This window comes from Marmota flaviventris, chromosome 6, assembly GCF_047511675.1.
Source record: "Marmota flaviventris isolate mMarFla1 chromosome 6, mMarFla1.hap1, whole genome shotgun sequence".
NCBI classification, from domain to species: domain Eukaryota; kingdom Metazoa; phylum Chordata; class Mammalia; order Rodentia; family Sciuridae; genus Marmota; species Marmota flaviventris.
Window position 1 is genome coordinate 76453160 of NC_092503.1, and position 23618 is coordinate 76476777.

Here is a 23618-nt window from a genome sequence, read left to right on the forward strand (position 1 = left end):
AATGGGAATATTTATAGCTAGTATCTTGTGCTTGTTGCACCTTGTATTTAGGGAGCAAATAAGTTATTTTCTAGTTTTAGAGGTCCACAGATGGAGATTACCTTTTCCAAGGTGGCTCAGACCGGAGATTCACCAATATCTGACTTAGATGGTTAAGATAAAAAAACTTGGGAATTTTTAGCTGATAAGATATAGTTAATGTATTAGGCTTTGAGCTGATGCTGTAATTGATTGAAACTTTGGGATGAGGTGAATATATGTTGCATGTAGAATGGACATGAATCCTTGGGGTAAAAGAAAGACCAATAGGGACTTCATGTGTCTGTTGGTTTCTAGAAATTTTTGCAGATATGATCAAGTGAAGAATCTTGAAATGAGGAGATTATCCTAGGTAATCTAATGTCATCACCATAATTCTATAAAAGCAGGGGAGGTACAGCTGTCAGAGACAGTGACAGAAGAGGTCACAGTGACATGGATCATAAGTCAAGGAGTATAAGCAACCTCTGGGAACTTAGAAATGTAAGAAAATGAATTCTTCCACAGAGCCTGCAGGTGGAACAGAGCCCTGCTAAAACCTTGACATTAGCCCACTGAGACTATTTTAGACTTCTGTACTCCGTAACAGAATACATTTGGGTTGCTTAAAGCCACTGAATTTGTCATAATTTGTTACAGCAGCATTAGGAAACAAACCTAGAAACCCTGTATATATGAAGCACATGCAGCCTGCTATGCTGTAATAAAGTTCTTGGTCTCTCTGACTAGGATTCTTGGTTTCTCTGGAAGCATCCATGACACAGTGACAAGCTAACTTATAAGGGGGTAAAACTTTAGACACTTCATAATTCTTAACACTTGGTTCATAAAAATGATGGTAAAATGTTTTTCCAACTTTTGAATATCATTTAGTCTTTTAATAAATATACTTCTAAATGAGATACCTTAAAATCAACCTTAATAAGAAATAGTCCAGAATTTGTATTTGGTTAAGTAAATTATGAATAATATTCATATTATAAATTAATGAAATCAGCATTCTTGCTTTTTTTCTTGAATAAAAATATTCATGAAATAGCCAGTATCTATTTTTAAGAATTAGTTAAATTAGGTTTAATTATAATAAATAATTCATGCTTTGTTCTACTGTTTAGTGATAGAGTCTTAAAGAATAATATTTCCTTAAAAGACATTATGGGAAAGGGATTTATTTTGGTGGAATAATTCCTAAATGAAATTCCATGCATGACTAAGGTTATTTGTATCCCAGAATGAGTCAGCACTACCTACTGCAAGAAATTAGGAGGCGTTACAGATGTGAAGTAGTTTTTTTAGGATAAAAAACTGGATGTGTGAAAATAAAGAACCAGAGAAGATTCCTGTGTGGTCATATGCATTTATTCTGTAGCTTAAACAAGACAGGTAGTGAATAAATCCACAGTGAAAATGCCACCAAGTGATTAGCAGCTGGCCATGCATACAGCTGATGGTGTTGTTTTCTAATGCGAGCAGTTCATTTGATTCCTTCATGAAATTAACTCTGTGTTGCCCTCATGTTAACATAATCCAGACTACCTTGGGTATCTGTTTGTTATGTACAACACCCTGACCATCTCAGTTCAAAGACAGATGGCTGTCATGTACACATCTGCCAAGTAACAGACAGCATGGAAAATTGTGTATATATGTGTGTATATGTGTATACATACATACATATGTATATAGGTGTTTACATGTATACACACAAACACATGTATGTATAGTTGTGGTGGTGTTGTTCTGAAGCCAATGGTACAGCACTGTGTGACAACAGATACACCAATACAGATACACAGAAGGTATTCCACCAACTCAGCTGACAACTTCCCTGCATTTCTTTGAGACAGAAATGCTATGTGAGGTCCCATGAGTTGGTACTCATTCCAAGGGGAACAGATCTACCCCCAGGTTTAAGCATGGGTGGCTGGAGAACCTCAGAAAATTTTGTTTTAGCACAACCCAGCAGTCAGGTTGGCCACAGTGACTGTGAGTCTCCTGACATCCTGGTAAAGGTCTCTGACTAAAGCATGACTCAGTTAAGGGTTGACTGAAAGATATAGAGACTTGAGAACTCCATAAGAGATAGGAGTGCCTAGTTTATACTGCTTTATGCATATCTCAGCTTGTCTTGGATGCAAAGCCATAAATTCACAGAATATTAGAGCTGGGATAGATCATCTACTCCAGACCCAACCCCTGAAAACTAAAAATGTGGCAGCCCAGAGAGGAAAAGCAACTTGCTAAAGGGAGAGTAATGGTGGAAGGGTCAGATTAGAAAGCAGTGTGCTAATCCTCAGGAGTGCTGATGTGAGGCATCTGGCCAAATTTTTCAACAAGGAAAATGAGATAGCTTAAAATAAACACTTTAATAATAATAAAAAAAAAACTCCCAAATGTGTTAAAAAGCAAAACATCAGCTCTCTTCTTAGGGCGTTCTCCCTTTCTCTCTTCTCTCTCACACACACATACACACACACAAACGCTTTTGGTGGATGGAGATATCATGCCATACAAAGACAGAACCCACATCTTCAGGAAGACACAGAGCATGTGTTAATCTAGGTTTTTGTGGGAGGATTGGGCAACTGGCTTATTTTCTAGAACAATGGGTGGTTCGGAAATCAGAAGATCATCCTCCCCAAAGGAGGAGCTCTGGTCTGTGTTCACAAAGTTGGGGATGTCAAACTTCATGAGCCTGTTCAGCTCCTCCTCTGGCTGCCTGCCTCTTTGGATGGCTTCCCGGAGTTGGACCTCGCTGTCGATGGCTGTGGTCTGGTGACAGGCTTTGGCCCTGTCCAAGTGTTCCACTTCGTTGATGTAGCAGTGAAAGAGAGACCGGGTCTCATCATTGCCCTGGCGAGAAAACACCTTGTCTGGCTCCAGAGGTTTCCCAAAGTCTGACACAAAACTGTTCATTCTGAATCTTTTCTCTGAAGACTCTGCATTGCTGTATAGAAAGTAAAAACAAAAGATTGCTTATGCTGCAGCTCATTCACGTGCAGGATCATGGTTTTCTATGTGTAGGGCATGCCAGCATATTTCCACCAAGCACCTACCAACGTCCCTTTAAGGACACACACACAAACATCAGAAATGAAAAATATCACTTTTGAATATGTACAAATAAACCCAAGACAAAAGCATCAAGATGAGAAACCCTGGATCATCTGGAAGACAGACAGCTTCCTAGGGAATCCCCCAATATTCTGCACATACACCAGTGTATCTCAGGGGATTCTTCAATCTTCCACATCAAACTTGCTTGAAGTGCTTCTTAAAATACAAATCACTGGGTCACAGATTCTCAGGTTCTTTGCAGATAAGCAAAGTAATGTATTTCACAGAATCTCCAAGGATCGTTACTGTACTAAAGTTTTAAACCACTGGCCTACATCATGCTGGCCTAAACAATACTTACTTTAATGAATGTATCATCTTCTTGGAGATTCCAGTTTTTAAATGCTCCCTTCCCATCCCCACATGAAAGATAAAGTGCCAAGACCAAATTCTCATGGATCCTATTTACAGGTCTGGAAAATCACATATCTATCTCTAACCTCCAAATTATCAAGAACCACCCAGATTTCAGATTGTCAGAAATCCTGGAAACTTTGCAATCCAGTAGATAAGGTATTTTATACAGCTCCACCTGCTAATATGATTGCCTGGGTAACATCTAGCCAGGAATTCTATCCAGAAGCCTGACAGTGATGGTGGTGGTTGTTTACTTGTTTGATTGTTTTGTTAGTAAGAAGCCTGGTTAACAAATTTCCTTGCCTGCTAATCTAGACAAATGTGTCAAGAAGATCAAGAGTACCACATCCACTGTTTCCTGTATTTAGAATTCACTATAGACTCTGGATGTGTGCTTTAATGCAAATTTAAGTTGCCTTCTTTGTCTTTCTATAAATAACTTTTCCTTCAATTGTCACTTCCTTGGGTTTAAAAGATGTTTGAGAAAGGGAATGAGTGTGCCAGCAACCCATGATTAATTAGCTAAAATGTCACCCAGGATAGGGGACCTTAAAGCATTTAGAAAGCATATGATTAAGACAGCTGGCTGCAGTGATGTACACTTGTAATCCCAGCAGCTAGGGAGGCTGAGGCAGCCTCAGTAAGGTGAGTTCAAAGCCAGCCTCAGTAAAAGTGAGGCACTAGCAACTCAGTAAGACCCTGTCTCTAAATAAAATACAAATAGGTATGGGGATGTGGCTTAGCAGCTCAATGGTGGAGTGCCCCCAGGCTCAATCCCCAGTATGCCAACCACCCCTCCCCCCACAAAAATAAGATTGCCAAAGCCAATGCCATTTCCAGATTCTGGGACCGAACAGCTGGGGAAATACTTTTCTGCCTGCCCAGGGCACCAGCTGAGCACAAAAGTAGACCCAGAAGCCCACTGTGAGAAGTGGGCATTCTTCAGACAAGCACTTCTTGAAACTAAGAAGTGGCCCACAAGCCATCTTTGCTGAAAGACCATCATGCCCCCATGAACATGCATGCCCTATAGGCTTTGTCTCGAGGATCTCTTATTGTGACAACAGTGCAATGTGTTTGATGTCCCCCCCCCCCCCGCCCAGAACAGAGAAAAGTTCATCTCTGTACTCTTAGTGCGGTAAATGTTAAATAATAAGTACATCTTCCTTCTCTTTTTTTCATTAACTGATAAACTAAAGGGGTCATTAATATCTCTCATCTGCAAAATCACCTTATATGGTTTCAGTTACCTGAGGTCTGAAAATATTGATGGAAATTTCCAGACATAAACAATCCATAAGTTGTAAAATGCCATTCTAAGAAGCATGATGAAATTTCACATAGCCCTGCTCTGAAGGACATGATCATTCCTTTATCCATTGTATCCATGTTTTGGATGCTACCTGCCTTGAGGCAGCTGAAGAAGAGAAAATGAGAATATACACATCCTCATGACTTTTATTACAGTATAGTATTATAATTGTTCCCTGCATTTCTTTGGGACAGAAATGCCATGCGAGGTCCCATGAGTTGGTACTCATTCCAACAGATCTATCCCCAGGTTTAAGCATAGGTGGTTGGAGAACCTCAGAATATTTGTTTTAGCACAACTCAGCAGTCAGTTTTGCCACAGTGACTGTGAGTCTTTTATTGCTCTGACATCCTGGTAAAGGTCTCTGATTAAAGCATGAGTCAGTTAAGGGTTGACTGAAAGATAGAGACTCGAGAACTCCACAAGAGATAGGAGTGCCTAGTTTATACTGCTTTATGCATATCTCAGCTTGCACTATTGTATTGTATTCTACTATTTTGTTGTTAATCCATGCTTAATTTATAAATGAAGCTTTATTGTAGGTATGTATGCATATGAAAAACAATATACACAGTGTTTAGTATTATTCAAAACTTAGCAAAACACATGCCCCATAGATAAGAGGAACTATTGTATATAGAAAAACTATGACCATGAACACTACTTGGTTCAATTCAGTTACTATGCCACCACTGGGTACTATTTTAAGTATAAAATAAATTCAATGAGTTTTTCTATTAATATATATACCCGTTTAACCACTATTCCAATCAAGACATAGAATATTTCTTACATTCAATTTCCACCCCTCAGGTAACAATATTCTGACTTCTACTCCACTGACTAATTTTGTCTAATTCTTGAATTTCCAGTCAACTTCCACCTCTTATAGGTAATGTTTTGATATTTATCACCACAGATTAGTTTAGTCTATTCTTGAAATTCATATAAATGAAATAATAAATGTATAGTATTTTGTGCCTGGATATAATGTTTCTAAGATCCATTCCTGTTGTTGCATGTGACAATAACCTGTGCTTTTTCCTACTGAGTAGTTTTCCATTGTATAAATATACTACTATCTGTTTATGCATTCTCCATTGAAGGTCATTTAGGTTATTTCCAGCTTGGAGTAGTTGTCAATAAAGCCATGCACACTATTGGAAAGTGTCTTCAAGATCATTTGACCCAGCTATCCAACTCCTCAGTTTATACCAAAAGGAATTCAAACCAGCATACTACAGTGATGCAGCTACATCAATGTTTATAGCAGCTCAATTCACAATAAACAAACTATGGAACAAACCTAGATGCCCTTCCACAGATGAATGGATAAATAAATGTGGTACATATACACAATGAAATATTACTCAGCCTTAAAGAAGAATGAAATTATGGCATTTGCAGGTAAATGAATGGAACTAGAGAATATCATGCTAAGTGAAATAAGTCAATCCCCAAAACCATAAACTGAATGTTTTCTCCAAGAAGCATATACTGATCCATAGTACAGGGGGGGAACAAAGGAACTCTGGAATGTGCAGAGGGGAGTGAGGGGAGGGGTGGGGCAGTAGGAATGGGAAGGAAGGATAGTAGAATGAGACAGACATTATTACAGACATTACATACATATATATTACTGGTGTGACTCAGCACCATGTACAGACAGAGGAATGAGAAGTTATGCTCCATGTGTTCTACTATCATGTTTAGCTAATTAAAACAAACAAACAAATAAATAAATAAAAAGAATATATGGTTTTTATTGCTCTTGAATAAATTCCAAAGAGTAGAATTACTAAACTACATGGTAAATGTATGCTTAACTTTACAAGAAACTATAAAGAGTTTTTCAAAGTTGTTGTTACAGTTTAGATTCTCACCAAAATGTATGAAAATTACTATTGTTCCACATTTCTGCCAAGTCTGGCCATTGTTAGTCTTTCTAATGTTAATCATTCTAATGGAAATGAAATGCATGTCTCTGATGTATAATAAAACCAATAAATTACCTTTTCTGAACGTCTGTACAAATCTTTTGCCCACCCTAAAAACTGAAATATTTTTTGTTATTATTGATTTGTAAAAGTTTTGTAATGTATTCTGAATACAAATTCTTTGTTACATATACATATTAAAAGCATTTTCTCTTAACCTGTGACTTTGCATTTTCATTTTCTCAATGATGTCTTTTGATGAGAAGAGTTCTAAATTTCAATAAGTGCAATTTTTCAATTCCTCTTTTATGTTAGTGCTTTTTATATCTTCTCTAAGAACTAACTGCCTGTCCTAAAGTCACAAAGATGTTTTATGTTTTCTACAACTGTGCTATGCCATACAGTAGCCACTACCTATATGACTATTTAAATGAATTCAAATTAAATATAATTGAACATTTAGTTTCTCAGTCATATTACTTACATTGAAGCTACTCAACATTCACAAGTGGCCAGTGACCACCTAACTGGACAGCATAGAATGCACATCTCATCACTGTGAAAAGTTATATTAGCATGGTCCTAGGATCTTTTACTTTGGGGACATGAACCATGTTGAATATGGGGTCAAGATTTATTTGCTGATATGTTGTACCTGTACCTGTTTATCCAGTAACTAAAAAATATTTTCCTTTCAATTGACCTTATAGAAAATTCATTATATTTCTAGTAACAAACATAAGAAAATGAAAAAAATATTCCATTCACATTGGCATAAAAAATAGAACACCTAAGAATAAATTTAACAAAATGTGTTCAAGACCTGTATACTGAAAATTTCAAAACATTACAAAAGTATATTAGAGAAGGCCTAAGTGTATGGAGAGACAGACCATGCTGGAGCATTGAAAAGTTTTGAGTAGAAAATCACATAAACACAGACATAAGCTAAATCAGTTTCCTTCTTTGAACAGCTGAAAGCCCTTCAGTTTTGGTCTATTTATGTTCATTCTTTAATACCTTTCAATGGTTGATTTTCATATTTTGTCCATATCCTATAATTGATATCTGTAAGATTATTCTGCAACAAGGTCTTCTACCATTACTAGAACTGGAACACACATGCCTAATTCCTCTTGGCCCTTCATGAATGATCTAAGGTGTCATCTCCTGTAAGAAGCCCTCCCTGATTCTCCCAATCTAGGTTAGGATGTTTCTCTCTGTATCATGCCCATTTCTTTACTTCTCTGTCACCCTCACCAAGATTGTACATTCTTGAGGGCAGGCACTATGTTTCTTACCTATGTCAAACGGTACCCAGGACAACACTAGGCATATAGTAGGTGCTCTAAACACTTTTGTTAAATGAATGACTGAATGCATCAGTCATAAAGAGATCTTAAAAGCCAAGCAACCCTTGCATTGACAGGATACCTCTTCTACAGCTTCTATGAGGTTGGAAATAAATTCAAGGGCATGCACAGTTAAGGTTTAGAAACAGTAGCAGATGAACCTAGGAGAGATGATTGACCCCAACTGTGCACTCCAGAACCCATGATATGAATAAGAATAAGAAATGTAGGGATGTCAACTGGCTAGCAACTGATAACTACAATTAAGAAATGAATATGAAGTATTGCCAAAAGTGATCTATAGATTCAATGCAACCCTCATCAAAATACCAATGACATTCTTCACAGAAAAAAAAAAAGAGTCCTAAAAGCCATGTGGAAGAACAAAAGACCCAGCATAGCCAAAGTGATTCTGAGCAAAAAGAGCAATGGTGGAGGCATCACAGTACTCAATCTCAAATTATACTACAGAACTACAGAAACAAAAACAGCATGGTATTGGCATAAAAACAAACATAAAGATGAATGGAATAGAAGACACAGTGACAAATACACATAGATATAGTCATCTGATCCATCACAGAAGTGGCCAAATCACAGACTGGAGAAAAGATAGCCTTCTTAACTAACTGCACTGGGAAAACTGGATAGCCTTATGTAAAAGAATGAAACTAAATTTTTCTCACCCTGTAAAACAATCAACTCTAAGTGGTCGAAGACCTCAGAATTACACTGGAAACACTGCAACTACTAGAAGAAAACATAGGATCAATACTCCAACATTATGGTGCAGGCACTGACTTCTTCAATAAGACTCCTAAAACTTAAGAAATAAAACCAAGAATCAATAAGTGGGAAGGTATTAAATTACAGCAAAGATAATAATTAAAAGCATGAAGAGAGCAATTACAGAATGAGAGAAGATCTTTGACAGCTATTTTTCCAGCAGGGGATTAATATCCATAATATATAAAGAACCCCCCAAAACACCAGAAAATCAAATAACCCAATCAATAATTGGGCAATTGATCAAAACAGATATTTCTCAAAAGAAGAAATACAAACTATCAACAGATACATGAAAAATGTTAAAGTTGCTCAGCAATCAGGGAAATGCAAATAAAAACTACACTGAGATTTCATCTCTTCAGTTAGAATGTCGATCATCAAGTATGCAAATAACAATTGGAAAGGATGAAGAGGAAAAGATATACATTGTTGATGGAACTGCAAAAATTAGTACAACTACTTTGGAAAGCAGTATGGTGAGACCCCCCAAAACTCAGAATGGAACCAACATATGACTCAGCTATCCCAAACCTTAGTATTTACCCAAAAGAACTAACATCAGCATACTATACTGATGTATGCATACCAGTGTTTATAGTAGCACAGTTCTCAATAGGCAAGCTATAAAACCATCCCAGATACCCATTAACAGATGAATGGATAAAGAAAACGGGAGATATATATATATATATATATATATATATATATATATATATATATATAGAGAGAGAGAGAGAGAGAGAGAGAGAGAGAGAGATGCCTTTTACTTAGCAATAAAAAAGAATGAAATTATGTTATTTGCTAGTAAATAGATGGAACTGGAGAATATCACATACTAAGAGAAATAAGCCAGATCAGAAAGTCAAAGGTCAAATATTTTCTCTCATTTGTAGAAGCTAAAGAGGATCTCAGAAACAGAAAGTAGATCATCAGAGTAGAGAAAGGAAATAGGAAGGAAGAAGGGGAGGGCATGGGGAAGAACTGGAGAACAAAATCTACCAAAGCATGCTATATCCATGTATGAATATACCACAATGAATCTTGTGTCTGCATATAATTATATTGCACTAATTAAAATAATAATAATAGAAGTGAAATCAGTTGAAAATTTCTTAGAAAATTGAGACTCACTAAAAATGTCAATACCTTTACTTCTGCCAGTTTCCTTTACTTACCCATTCTATATTATGTCGTCATGAAATTGAGATCTAACTATTGTGTTACAGGAAGTTCTCCTGTATCTTCCTAAGGTTTAAAAACCACTCCTGTTTATTTTGATAGAAACCTAAATCCATTTATTTTTTTACTGATTTGTTTTGTGAATTTGTACTCTACATTTTCAATTTGGACTTAACTTACTGACTTCAAGATCACTGAGCTACCCCAGCCAGAACAAAGACTGTTCACACTGTTCTGACTCTTGGCCTTTTCTTCTCACCATGGGCTGCACTGTGTATTCTTTGCACATGTGGAATTTTCTAAACCTGAACAGAAAGTAACTCACAAGAAGATCCATTAAATCCTCTAGTATCTGCATAGTGATTGTCATTACTCTCCTTGGCCTGCCTTCCCACACACAAACTTTCATCAGCTCCCCAATCTCTTTTGCCTGATATTCCTGACTTCCCACTCTCTTATCCCCTTGTCTACTTCTACCAGTCCCTAGCTAACCCTAAGGTCCAGTCACATGGGAACTGATGGCCCTTCGGTGTGCCTCTGCTTCTGCTATCCTTCTACCTAACAGACCAACCCACTCCTTTGTCAAAATCAAATTCCTTCTTCAGGATTCAACTCCAATGTCCCTACCTCCATGGAGACTCTGATCTCTCAACAGGAAGGAATATGTCCATCCTCTGTGTTCCTGCCATACTTTCCTGACCTTCTCTCACAGAATGCCTTATTTTCTGTCTTGAGTCAGAGCTATGTATATGGTCTTTTCTCTCCTATATAGTGACATGCATATTAGGCTCATCTTTGTATCCTTCAAGCACCTTGTAGTATTTAGACCTCAATCCATGCTTTAGGAAAGATTGTGAACTGAATAGCTGTATTGTAGTGGCACTCCCTTCTCCACAGAAAAATCTTAACTAAGTTTCTCCAGAAATCTTCACCATAATTGATTTTAGGACTATCCGCTAAAGAGTCTCTACAAAAGAGTTCAATGTAGTAAATTTTCTATTTTCCTGTTGTTCTATTTTACTTGGCCCTGGCCTGGAAAAAATCAGCACTCCAGGTGCTAAATGCCCGCTTACTAGTTTGTCACAAGTATTTATCCAGTATAGTAGTTTGAGAAGTGTGTTTGCAAATGCAAAGTGTAATTAAAAAAAAAAAAAAGACAGATCCTTTAACAAGGCCTCTAGCCTTGAGCTGGGGCTTCACAGAGATGTCTACATTTCTAAGACAAGAAAAGTTACCAATTAGGCTCCATGGTAACAGCTGACAAGGGGAGGGAAGAAAGGGGAGAAGAAGCTCTCCCCTTCTCAGACACTGTCCTTGATGGGTTAACTTGCTCAGAATAGTGAAAGAAAAAGCTGCTTTTATGTGAACCTCTGCAGACTGTGAACTTCTGAGTCCCTCCCCTTATACACTGGGAATAAAGTTCTGAAACTACCTGAACTCGGAATTCAGGGGGATTGATTGGTTACAGCAATAGCTTTGCCCTCCGAACCTGGCTATAGCTAAATAAGCCTGCATCCTGTTCCTATTTGGTGTTTTGCCTCATCTGTCTCCTGCAACAGTATCTGTGGGTTTGCCCAAAGCCCTGACTTCTATGAAAGGCACAGCAAACCCCCAGTTTGTCTTTCTGTGATGGAAAGACCAGTAAAATGAGGAGGATAGACTGCCCTTAGCCCCATCTGCAGAGGGACAACACAGGTAATGTTCTGAGTTATTTCCCTAGGGATCGTCCAGATTTATAAGGGTGTTTATGGATAAAGTGCTTGCTGCTAATGCTGAGTCTTTTCATGCTGAGGACTATTCCACCCACTCATGAAAATCAAATGCAAATCAGCATTGGAACACCTGGTATTTCCTGGAAGACATGCAAGCTAAACAGAGACCTACTAAGAATAACACTTTCTGTGAGAAAGTAATAATAACTATCAAAATTTATGGAGCCAAAGTCTGTAGTTAGTGCTTTAGGCTATGTCATGATCCCTAAGAGAGGTGCTGAATGAACTGTTGTATAAAAGGGGTTTTGGTTGCTTTCATGGAGTGCTAACTTACCAGGGATATGTCAGTCTATACAGAACAGGGAAGATTCTACCACCTTAGAACTACCCTCAGCATAGCCCTGAGCAAGCTGTAGCTGTGCACTCAGTAAACACTGCTTAATTGATAGGGAATTAAAAGCCACTCCTGAACAAAGGCTTACAGATGGAGCCAGGTATATAAAGGCATCAGACTTTCTACCTGTTCACAGTGGTAGACATCTTGGGATATCAGGACTTCTGGGACAACCACTCACTACATATACACTTTACCAGCTAGTCTTAGGGCCAAGACCATTATCGAAGCTTTTGACCACTGACATTTTCTTGCTATTAGCTCTAGTTGGATATACCCATCCTTTAAGGGAGCACTGTATTCAAGTAAATGACAATTTGAGACAAAATGTGATTCCCATTTTTAAAAAGTAAGGAGCAATCCTGTACTCACCCCTAAATTAATAATACCCCTACCTAGATGAGGGGCACATTGCAAAGGCTACAAAAGGAGGGTATTTGAGATATACAATGGTTAAGGCTTGATAAATTTTTAAGAACTCCAAAATATTCCACATCAAAATGTAATCCAGGCCTTTCCCATCACTCTCTACCTGGCAGATTTATGATAATGGAGCGATAATGCTCTAACAAGGCAGCATTCAGAATTCAGAGCAAATGACTCCTCAGCTGAAAAGCAAGAGGACTGGTTCTTTATACTCTCTGTCTATATAAAGTATCCAGATGAGAGCTTTTTTTTTTTTCCTTTCACAACAGAAATTATTCCAAAGGAAAACTGATCCTAATCAAAGCTGTTTCTTAGGCTTAAAAGCTTAACAGTCAGGTTTCTAACAGTCTTTCCCACTCTGAGGTCTGCTCTGAGGACCCTGTGGTCCCATATACCTGATTTTCTTCTCTTTAAAACACAAAGCAAGACCACCCTACCAGGGGCAGTCAGGTGGGCATGGCTAGTTCCGACCAATGATAAGCAGCAAGAGGAAGGGGTGTGTGCCACCTTGGAGAACACCAACCCAGGAGGCTGAGGGTGGAGACATGCTCTGTCTCTATTCCTCACTGATTATTTTCCTTTCATTTAAAATGTTTGTTGTGTAGAGGATTTTTCCAACCCCTGGTGTCTAGGGATAGCTGAGGGATAGGCAGAATTGTTCCTTTTGCCCTGGCATTTATTACAATTCCAGTGCAGGCTGAAGAATAAAGAACTTGCCAAAAACTCTGTGACAAGACACAATCATAAAAGAGTGTTGCTGCCAGGCAGTGAGGAATAGACACCAAATATAAACATGTTAGGATTTGTGTGAAAATACTTCCATTTACTCTCCCAGGACTCCCTCTACTCTCTTCATCATCCTTCTCTGTGCTCTGGGAAACTGGCCTTTGAAGAAGCCTCCGGTTATTGATTGTGTTCAGTCAACAAAGACCAATGGTAAGAATGCAAAGGAGAGGGCAGAGGCCACAGCCAGAGGAAAGTGGGATCCCACCTCATAGTAGAAAGTCCATAGCCAACCCCCTTCTTACACTCCCTGGAAGCAAACCCAGCATGGTACTAGATTCTGCTTCTTTAGGTCCCTCTGGAGTGAACGGACATTACAGACTTACTCTTGGTGTGGGGCGCCTGTCTTGGTCAGCAAGGTCAGCACAAAAAACATGAAAATCACGAAGACTGCAAGGCCAACCCAAAATCCAATCACGATGGAATCTGCAAGATGGTTAATACTGGGATTAGTATTTCACAGGAGCTTAAAACAGAACATTCAAGGAATACAAGCTTTTCGGAGATGCCTTAGTCCATGATAGGAAGTCAACAATCTCATTGCAGAGCATGAAAGAGAAGGAAGAAGCTGTGGCCTTCAGGTTTCCATCTCGGATAATGTGGCAATGCTTAGGCTTATAGAAGCTCAGTTCCCACATCTCAGTGAAGAACCCAGGACAAAAGAAAGGTCACCTAGATTCTACTTTACTGTATTGAATTAAAAAATACATGAGTTTGCAGAGACTGCTATAGAGTTTAAAATGAATGGATTCCAACCCACCCAATTGTGTTTTCACTTATGTTCATGCTGGAACAATTCAGGTCCCTGTCATTTCTTGCAGAGAATGACTCTCAGTCTCTTGAGTGTTCTCCCTGCTTTCTGTCTTCTTGAGTGTTTCATCAAAGCCTCTGATAAACCAGCTCTCTTAGGAAGGACCATCAACAAAAGTAGACCCGACTCACTTTTCCAGATTGAAAGAGTTTCTGCATATAGAGCACTTCATATAGTGTCTGGCATCAGACAAATTATCTATGTTACAGGTGCAGGCTGTCATTAGAATTATCATCCTTTTCTCCCAGTTTACCTCACTTTAATTCCTATTTGTTTCCAATCAGACTAAGGGACATTGTGCCACTGTATTTACCTTAGCTCTTGGCCACAGCTCCTCACATCCACACCTGTAGAGTTTCTTACCACTACCTGTGAGCAACTTTGCCAACCTGGAGCTGATGACAGTCTATCCTTTAAAGACTACCCTGATGCCATCCCCTTCACAAACCCTCACTCACTTCCCTACCTGATGGCTTTCTGCCTCCTCTGAAGCCCATGACATTTTCTTCTTTGTTCTCTAAACAGGCCTCTCCTTGGTTCTATCTTGAATCATAGTCATGAGACTATGAGAGACAATCCCTGATTCAGAATTTTCAATTTTATGATGATGTGAAAGCAATATGCATTCAGTACTAACCCCAATGGAATTTTGATCTTTTCCTAGGCTGGTGATATGCTATATGACACTCTCTCACTTACAATGTTTTCAATTTATGGTGGGTTAATCAGGATGAAACCCCATTGTAAGTCAAAGAATGTCTGTATATATTTTGGGGACACAGTGATTAGACAAGATTGTCTACAGAGCCTGGCACATATATACTAGGATCTCAAATCTGAAAAGCAACAAAGTTGAGTCATTCTGCGTTCTCCCTCCCTTCCTTCCCTCATCCCTCCCTTCCTTCCTTCCTTCCTTCCTTCCTTCCTTCCTTCCTTCCTTACCGGGGACTGAACCCAGGGGTGCTTAACCACTGAGCCACATCCCCAGCCCTTTTTATTTTTTATTTATTTTTATTTTTTATTTATTTTTTTAAAGAGAGAGAGAGAGAATTTTAATATTTATTTTTTAGTTTTCGGCGGACCCAACATCTTTATTTGTATGTGGTGCTGAGGATCGAACCCAGGCCACACGCATGCCAGGCAAGCGCGCTACCGCTTGAGCCACATCCCCAGCCCCTTATTTTTTATTTTGAAATGAGGGTCTCCTTAAGTTGCTTAGGGCCTCACTAAGTTGCTGAGGCTGGCTTTGAACGCGTGATACTCTTGCCTCAACTTCCCAAGTAGCTGGGATTATAAGCATGCACCACCATGTCCAGTTCATTCTGAATTTTCTGAACTATACTAAGAAGATTACTTTTGTGGGAATACAGTAAGAATAATTAGCATTTAAAAATGATTAGAGCTTTTATGCTAAATGATAAAATACAAATGAATTATTCTAATTAAATTATTCATATATAGCATTTCTTCTAAAGTTAAAAAAACAGCTCAATTTACTCTGCATAATTCATACTTTCCTACTACATGTCTACTGCCTAGAGGTTAACAATGTTTATTCAGCACTCTGGATGCAAACTAATGTATTATTCCTAGAGTCTTAAATGTAAGTACCATACAAATAATAATGTCTTTATACTTTGCCTTTTAATATAGTGGAAATGAGGTGTAGAACAAGACATCCGGACAAGGACCAAAAAACACATGTACTGCATGTACTCAAGGGCAGTACATGAAACAATAAAATCTCAGTTTTCTGGGCCTGGACTATGTAGAAGCATTGTGCAGATAACATTTCTATACAGTGTACTTTATCAACTGCTGTGAAGAAAAAAGAAAATTATAAAATTATATAATTCTAAAATGTTATATTGAAGTTCTCAACTTATAATTTAGTCTTGTTTGGGTGGTTGATATTTTTCAAATCTGTCACTGAGAAGATATACCTATTAGTGCCCCATTTCACACTGTGAATAGTACACTAATCCCCAGCAGGTCTCTACTTCCCTAGTCAAGCAGGAAGCAGAGGTGGAGGATCAGGTGCATTTAACATGGTCCAGTTTCTACCCCTTCTCTCTGTGCCACAAGGAACCAATCAAAAAAAGCAGCACTGCCAGCGCCTCGGGAGGCTGAGTCAGGAGAATCACAAGTTCAAAGTCAGCCTCAGCAAAAGCGAAGCACTAAGAAACTCAGTGAGACCCCATCTCTAAATGAAATATAAAAAAAATAGAGTTGGGAATGTGGCTCAGTGGTTGAGTGCCCCTGAGTTCAATTCCTGATACTCTCCGCATCCCACGAAGGAAAAAGCAGCACTAACATGGGGCAAGGATGGCTCACAGCCCTCAGAGAAGTTAGGCGATGCAGTTACGGGTTACAGAGTGGGGAAAAGTAGGGGCATGGTTAAATTTTGGGAATTCCTGAAATGGAATAGCATTTGCAAATATTTTCATAATAATGTGGTATCCATGTTTCCCTAGATAGATAGAATTCTTTAAGTAGCTCTGCTTATTCACATTCCATATCATACAAAATTCTGCTTCTTCAAATTATTTCCACTAATTTCCCCTCAACCTCATTCTCTGCCACATGATCAGGTCCAGGGCACTATCTCACCCTGAGCTCCTTAGGATCTCCAGGGAACACTGGAGATCCTCATCTCATCCCAGGAACATTCAAATTATCTCACTCTATTTCAATGGCAAGTTTCAGGCAGAGGTGCTCGTCTTCCACAAAGCATGCTGCTGTTAAGAAGTCAGAACAGAGGTGTACCCGCAGTGAGGTTCCAATGAGGCCAGGTGGCTAAGGAAGTCAAAAGAAGTGTTCATTCTAAGGGGTCCTACCAAAGCCAAGTCGCCACACATTGCGGTGTCTACGCACAACTGGGAGACTAATTACAGTAAGGGGGCAGAACAAACTGCCCAGGGAAATTCCAAATGGAATGTGTCACAATAAAATAATTCCCCTTAATCACAATGAATCCCACTTGTACATATAATTATAATACATTTAACATCATCATCATCATCATCATAGAAGGAAGATCAGTAAAGTAGAGCAGCAGATGAGGGGGAAGAAAGAGAGGAGGTAAAGGGAAAGAGAATGAGTGATCAAATTATGTGCATGTACAAATATGGCATAATGAATCCGACTATTATGCATAATTATAATATACTAATTAAAAATTAAAAATAAATAAAATAAAATACCTCCTCTCAACCTCAACTTTAACAAATGGAATGAAACAAGAGAGCTGAAAGCTGATATGATTTTTTTTCTCCCCCCTAGGGTAAGACTACAGTAATCATCCTATTTCACTGTGCCCTTTTTCCCACCCCCTAGGACTAAATTATGATCTTTTTATTTCATGGTTGTATAAAAAGTGTTAATATACTTTATCTACAAGGGGTTCAGAACATCAAAGCTAGAACTGTCCTCACACAATTCTGGTTCCTAAAGAGTTAGGGTCAGTTTTGTGATGAATTCCAGGCAAGGAACCAACAGAGACATGCTCACATTTGTCCCAATGACACATTTTATCCTACAAATAAAATTTGCAAGTGAGGCTCTGCATCTCACCCTGAAGACCTGACTTCCTGCTGACTCATTTATGCATGTATCTGGCATTATCTGCAAGTTGGAATATGGAAAAAAGTATAGAATTTCCAATGGTTTCAATTTTTTAGCAGAGTAGATTCACTAAAACGTAGGTTTCTACTCATTGGTTCATAGGCTTTGCTTCTGTCTCTCTAAGAATACACTGTCTTTCCCAGTCAAACCTTTCATTAGTAATCGGTTTTTCTCCCTCTCTTTGTAGCAAGCTCATGAGAGATTTGTCTGGGTGTACTATTTTTGTAATGTTTCTCATTCTTCTATTCTCATTTTTCTTTTGAACTGATTCTATCAGACTTTCATCCCTACCATTCCACTAAAACTATTTTTAAAATCATTGCCAGTAGCTTGTACATTGTAAATCCAATGGCTGTGCCTCAGTCCTCCACCAGCTCGACCTAATGGTAGCATTTGACAGAGACCATTATCTCAGCCCTGAAAAACCCTTTCTTCAGTTGGCTTCCAGAAAACCACAATTGCACAGTTTTCTTACTCTTTCTATACATTCTTCTCAGGTTCCTTTGCTCCTTTTTTCTCAATTTTTCAATTTCTAAACATTAGTGTACCTTGGAGCACAGCTCTTGAACCTCATCAGTTTTCTTTTTTTTTTTTTTTGGTACCAAAGATTGAACTCAGGGCCCTTAACCACTGAGCCACATCCCCAACCTTTTTTATATTTTATTTAGAGACAGGGTTTCATTGAGTTGCTTAGGGCCTTGCTAAATTCCTGAAGCTGGCTTTGAACTCACAATCCTCTTGCCTCAGCCTCCCACCTGTGATGACAGGCATGTACCACCGTGCCAAGCCCTCATCAGTTTTCGATCTACTTAACAACCCCCTCACCCAGTTTCTTGGCTTTGAATATCATTTTCATGCTGATGATTCCCAAATTTTCACCTTTACCTCACATTTTTCCCTGATGTCTTAGAAGTGTCTTATTTTAACAGGTCCACACCTCAAATCCTGAAGTTGCTCTCTGAAACCTGCATCTGCCTTACTGTCCCCTGTCTCAGTTAATGGCAATTCCAACCTGCCAGTTCCTCTGATACAAATCTTTACAGCATCCTTGACTCTTTCTCTTACACTCTTTGGCAATCCACTGACAAATCCTATCAGATCTATCTTTTAAAAACATCCAGAATTTGTGCATTTCTCACCAATCTACTGCCTGTACTCTGGTCAAGTTACCATTGCCAGCTGTCTGGACTATGGCAATAGCTCCTGACTGTTCTCTGCTTCTAATCTCGTCCCTTTCATTCCCCAGTTGCAGAGTGAGCCTATTGAAACCTACGCCAGATGCCATTCCTCTGCTTCAGATCCTTAAATGACTTCTCATAGTAAAAGCCAAAGTTCTTAGCATGACCACTAAGGTCCATGCCCTGGTCCCCCTCATCTCCTGATGTTCGCCATAGCATCCTGCTGGCCTCCTTGTTGTTTCTTGCATATTCCAGTTCATTCTGACTATGGAGACTTTTTTTTGGAAGGTTTTTCCTTTGGATGTTTCATAGTTCAGTCTTGCATTTCCTTCAGGTCTTTTCTAAATTCTCTCCCTCTCACTAGGACCTTCCATGGCCACACTATCTTATATCTACCTCCACACTTCACTTCACTTTCTCCATTCTATTTGCCCTCTTTTGTCACCATCCAATATAGTTTGTTTATTTAGGTTATCTATTGTATGTCTCTCTCACTAGACTGGGAGCTCTGTAAGAGGAGGTATTTTTGTCCCTTTTCAGTTCTGTCTTGTATCCCCAGAGCTTAAAATGGAGCTACATATAAAAGATGCTCAGTACGTGCTGAAGGGATTAAAGAACAGATTTCCACTTTGTTGATACACCAAATGTGTGTCAGATACATGCCTATCTCCAATGCATCATAAGGTTTAACATCAAATTTAAAACTCAGGGCAGTTGGGCTAGGGGTGTAGCTCAGAGGTCGAGCACTTGCCTAGCATGTACAAGGTCTGGTGTTCCATCCCCAGCACTGCAAAACAAACAGAACAAACAACAAAAACAACAACAAAAAACCTGAAGGCAAAAGGAAATTTCATAATGACCTTTAGAGATTGTTTCTCAGAAGAAACTTCCTTTGAAAGTATAAATCTTAATTTTAGTAGGCAGAGGAACTTAGTCTAACTAAAGATGTGCCTATTTACAGAGCACAATATAGGTAGAGGAAATGAAGATAACTGGTATGGTCATTCTTAGCCTTAAAAAGTGCTTCCCCTTGAAATGTTCCCGTTCTAATCTTTTCACCTAACTAGTTTTATATTTTGTTCAACAAAACAATGTGTCATGCTTGAAGGTGAGAATCATAGCTTTTTAAAGGGTAAGCAACGATAGCCATATGAACATTATAATAGTTGACTTAATCTTCTCCAGGTCCTATATATCTGGGGGGAGGGTTTATTTTCCAATCTTATCTCTGTCTCATGCATTCAGGTTTCTGTTGTTAGCAGCCTTTACTTGAATCAGATCTGTTATATCAGAAGAGTAAGCACTTATTTGGGCATTCTTGTATTTTCATGATGTGAATGTTGAGACAGAAACAATCCTCATTAACGGTATAGTTAGTAAAGTAAGCATGTAATGTGTCACAGCTCTGCCTATGTTTTATAGAATGTTTTTTCAAGCTATAAACATTTCTAGATGAAGTGATTATTCTCAAAAAAGATTTTCAGTTGTCTCTGGAAATGTGCCAACCAAAATTATAGCAGCAGGCCTGCCCATCTGTGCCCCTTGGACTAAGAGAAAGAGGAGCAAACACAAAAATAAAGTTCAGGTAGAAGTATACATTACAGGGAACTATGTAGCAGTTTTCCCAGTCATTTATATTTCCCCTATAATTCCTAAAAAGTAAGTGTCCTTTATGTAAAGGTTATCCCAGAAAAACAACAGATTAAAGAATCTACATGACTCTTAGAGGGTGATTTCACACCAAGACCATAAGAGTCATTATCAGATAATTAATGTCAGCCATTCTCCCCCATAAATACTGGGCAAATGCCAATAAAGAAATGAGGAAATATATTGAATTATTACTAGGGGAAAATGGATATAAAATTTAGTTAATGATTTTTGCTTAAGGAAGAAAGATTAAAAGTCCTTCTTGCATTAAATGGGAATAGCAAATGGGTGTGAGGATCACAAATGCCAAAACTGGTGAGAGGGGGAAGTGGCCAAGAAATAAGTGAGCAATGAAGGCATTTCCTTTGCTACATTTGCATCTCTAATTCTGATCTCTCTTGTATCTCCTAGTGTCTCACAATAGTCTGGACCAGCTAAGAACCTAAAATATTTGCAGTGCTGTGCATATTCAATTTGAAACAACTCAGTCTCCCAGGGATATTGATGAAACTTCCAAACAGGACCTGGAAGTGGGCAGCAGTTCCTGCCTATTATATCAACTCTACTTAGCAAAACAGGATGTTTCATGCTGGCTACTCAGCACTGGTTATGAAGGGAGATGAATAGTAGCTTTTCACAGAATTATCTTTCCTTGTTTTGAGCTGGATCATTAATTGCCGCAATAACATGAAATACAACTCATGCCTGTAGCACCAAGTTGGAAATGATGGCAGGCTATTCTTGCCTGTCATTGTGAACACATATAGACTCTTCTCCACAGATCCAGAACACCAACTGGGTTTAAAGGATGCCACTGACTATTTGTTACAAAAGAAAATTCTTCAAATAATAGTTCCAGATTCTATCTTTGTACACATTTTTTGTTAGTTCAAACATTCATAGTTTGGGGGAGTTGGCATAGAAAATTCCAAAACAAGCAAGCAAAAAACCTCAGTCTGACATTGACACTGACTCACATTCTCCAACTAAGGGAATATTATCTCCAACTAAGTCCTTCATGAATCAGAATCTCCATGGCCCCCATATCATACCATCTCTGAGCAATTCCCCATGTGTGGAAAGGGCATTTTGTGGGGTTTTAGAGGTAGAAGACAGAGTTCCACAAGACAAAAATGTTCAGGAAAGGTAGTCACTGGGGATTTCACAGGTTAAGACAAATATATATTATGCATACAAGGGGAATTGTATAAGACTTACATTTGTGAGCCTTCAGTCCTTCAAAGGAAACCGGTCCAATCTCATAATACTCATACTCCCAGGTGTAATCAGAATTAGATGCGGATTGCTGGGAGGTTCTGTTAGAAATTAACCTCTGGACAGACATCTCCACACTGCAAAAATGGAGAAAGGCAAGTGCAGAACTCGTTAATTCACTCATGACTGCACGTTATCCTAATTATTCTTGATCACACACAGGAATTCAAGGGTAAAAAGCTAAAAGAATTCCTATCCACTTGGTCAGGGAAAGGTTTTCACAGGCTGCCCACACCTCATACCATGAGCACATATTTCCTCTTAACTCTTCAATATTCTAGAATATACTTGAAATCAGACAGTAAATCTTTTTTTGATAAACTTGACTGGCATGCAACTAATGTTCAATAACTGTGTGTAGAAATAAGGGGAAGGAGGGAGAGTGTATATAAAAATCTGAGCTCACAATTTAGCCCCCCCCCCCCCAAGGCCTGTGTGAGTATGTGAAGAGTCTACAGAGGACAAGCAAAATCAGTGTTGTAAATAAAATATCTCAGTGTGTATGTACTGAGCGCCTACTCTGCAACAACAAAGATGCACAGCCTAATGAAATGGAATGGAAAAGTAAAGAAAAGAGAAATGGAAAACAAAATTTGCACAATAGGAAAAGATCCCCATTGGAGAGCTCCTTCTTGTTCATTGTTCACTCCCAGTATCTTCATTGTTAACTGTGATTATTTGGGGCAAGAAAATTCTGACTTCTTTGAGGCATGTTGAACTGTGTGCCCAAGACTCCCAAGGTGACAAATCAATACTACTTGTATCCCAATACTGTATTTAAATAGCTACCATGTGCAAGAATACACCTTGTGGGGGGAAGGTAAAGATGCCTGAGACAGACAACAGGACACACAGACCTTCATTTACAATGGGGAAATGGACAAATGGACAAATAACTGTAATGTAAGTAAACATCTGAATGAAATAACAGCCCAAACCAAGATTCACTAAACCACCACTGTGTCCCACACTTTAAGAGATCACCATGGGTCAGAGTTATCCACCAAATCTTCTTTGGGTCCAACCCCCAAGATAGTTAAGGCAAAATCATCACCACCCTTTTGCCCCAAGGTATGAGTCTCTCCTTTATCTCTTCTTCTTCAACCCCAGACCTGGGACCCACAGAAAAAGATTCTAACTACTCAACATCATATTGTTCAAAGGATGGGGAGCCCTGGTCCTAAGATGCATAACTGTCAGGAATTGGAGCATGACTCTGAGGCCTCAGCCAAACAAATCTCTCCTCTGAAGGTAGAAAATAATGTGCTAACTCTCATTTGGGAAAGAAAGTTATACAAATTGCAAGGAAAGCTGACCTTTACTTTAGGTAAGCAATCAGTTGCCTTTTCAATATGAGCAAAAAAATATGGTTTCATCTTTGGCCTTTTTAAATATTTGAACAAGAGGTTATTTCCCTCGATGATGAAATAAATTTCTTCAGGAAATGAAAATTAATAACTCAAACCTAAGAAGCACTGTCCTCATTTAAGGGCACTTTCTCTAGCAGAGAACTGTGGGGGAGAAGAAGGAGTAGCTCTTTAGCTATATAGTTCAGAGATAAATGGTGAAGTAAGATAAACACAGTCTGCAAAGGAAAGCATTAACAATCCCATGCTATATAGGAAAAGACACAGAATTTAAAGCCGGAAGACCAGGGTCTTCATATTTACTCTGCTTCCATTT

At 38.7% G+C, this 23618-nt stretch overlaps 1 protein-coding gene across 1 annotated transcript; it reads right to left on the reverse strand.

The window, feature by feature from the left end:
- Positions 1 to 2592: 2592 nt before the first annotated feature.
- Mrap2 (melanocortin 2 receptor accessory protein 2) lies at positions 2593 to 22005 on the reverse strand. The gene is made up of 3 exons (XM_027928013.2): positions 21879 to 22005; positions 13724 to 13823; positions 2593 to 2986 (listed from the first exon to the last, which is right to left on the reverse strand). Exons 1-3 carry the CDS (start codon positions 22003 to 22005, stop codon positions 2593 to 2595), a joined length of 621 nt encoding a protein of 206 aa, XP_027783814.1.
- Between the last annotated feature and the right edge of the window lie 1613 nt (positions 22006 to 23618).

Excerpts from the sequence above, each read along its gene's own strand:
- Mrap2 (XM_027928013.2), bottom strand. The coding sequence starts at position 22,005 with ATGTCTGTCCAGAGGTTAATTTCTAACAGAACCTCCCAGCAATCCGCA. Across the intron at positions 13,824-21,878 it reads AGGACTGAAGGCTCACAAAT|ATTCCATCGTGATTGGATTT; the intron begins GTAAGTCTTATA and ends ACCATCTTGCAG. Across the intron at positions 2,987-13,723 it reads ACAGGCGCCCCACACCAAGA|CAATGCAGAGTCTTCAGAGA; the intron begins GTAAGTCTGTAA and ends CTTTCTATACAG.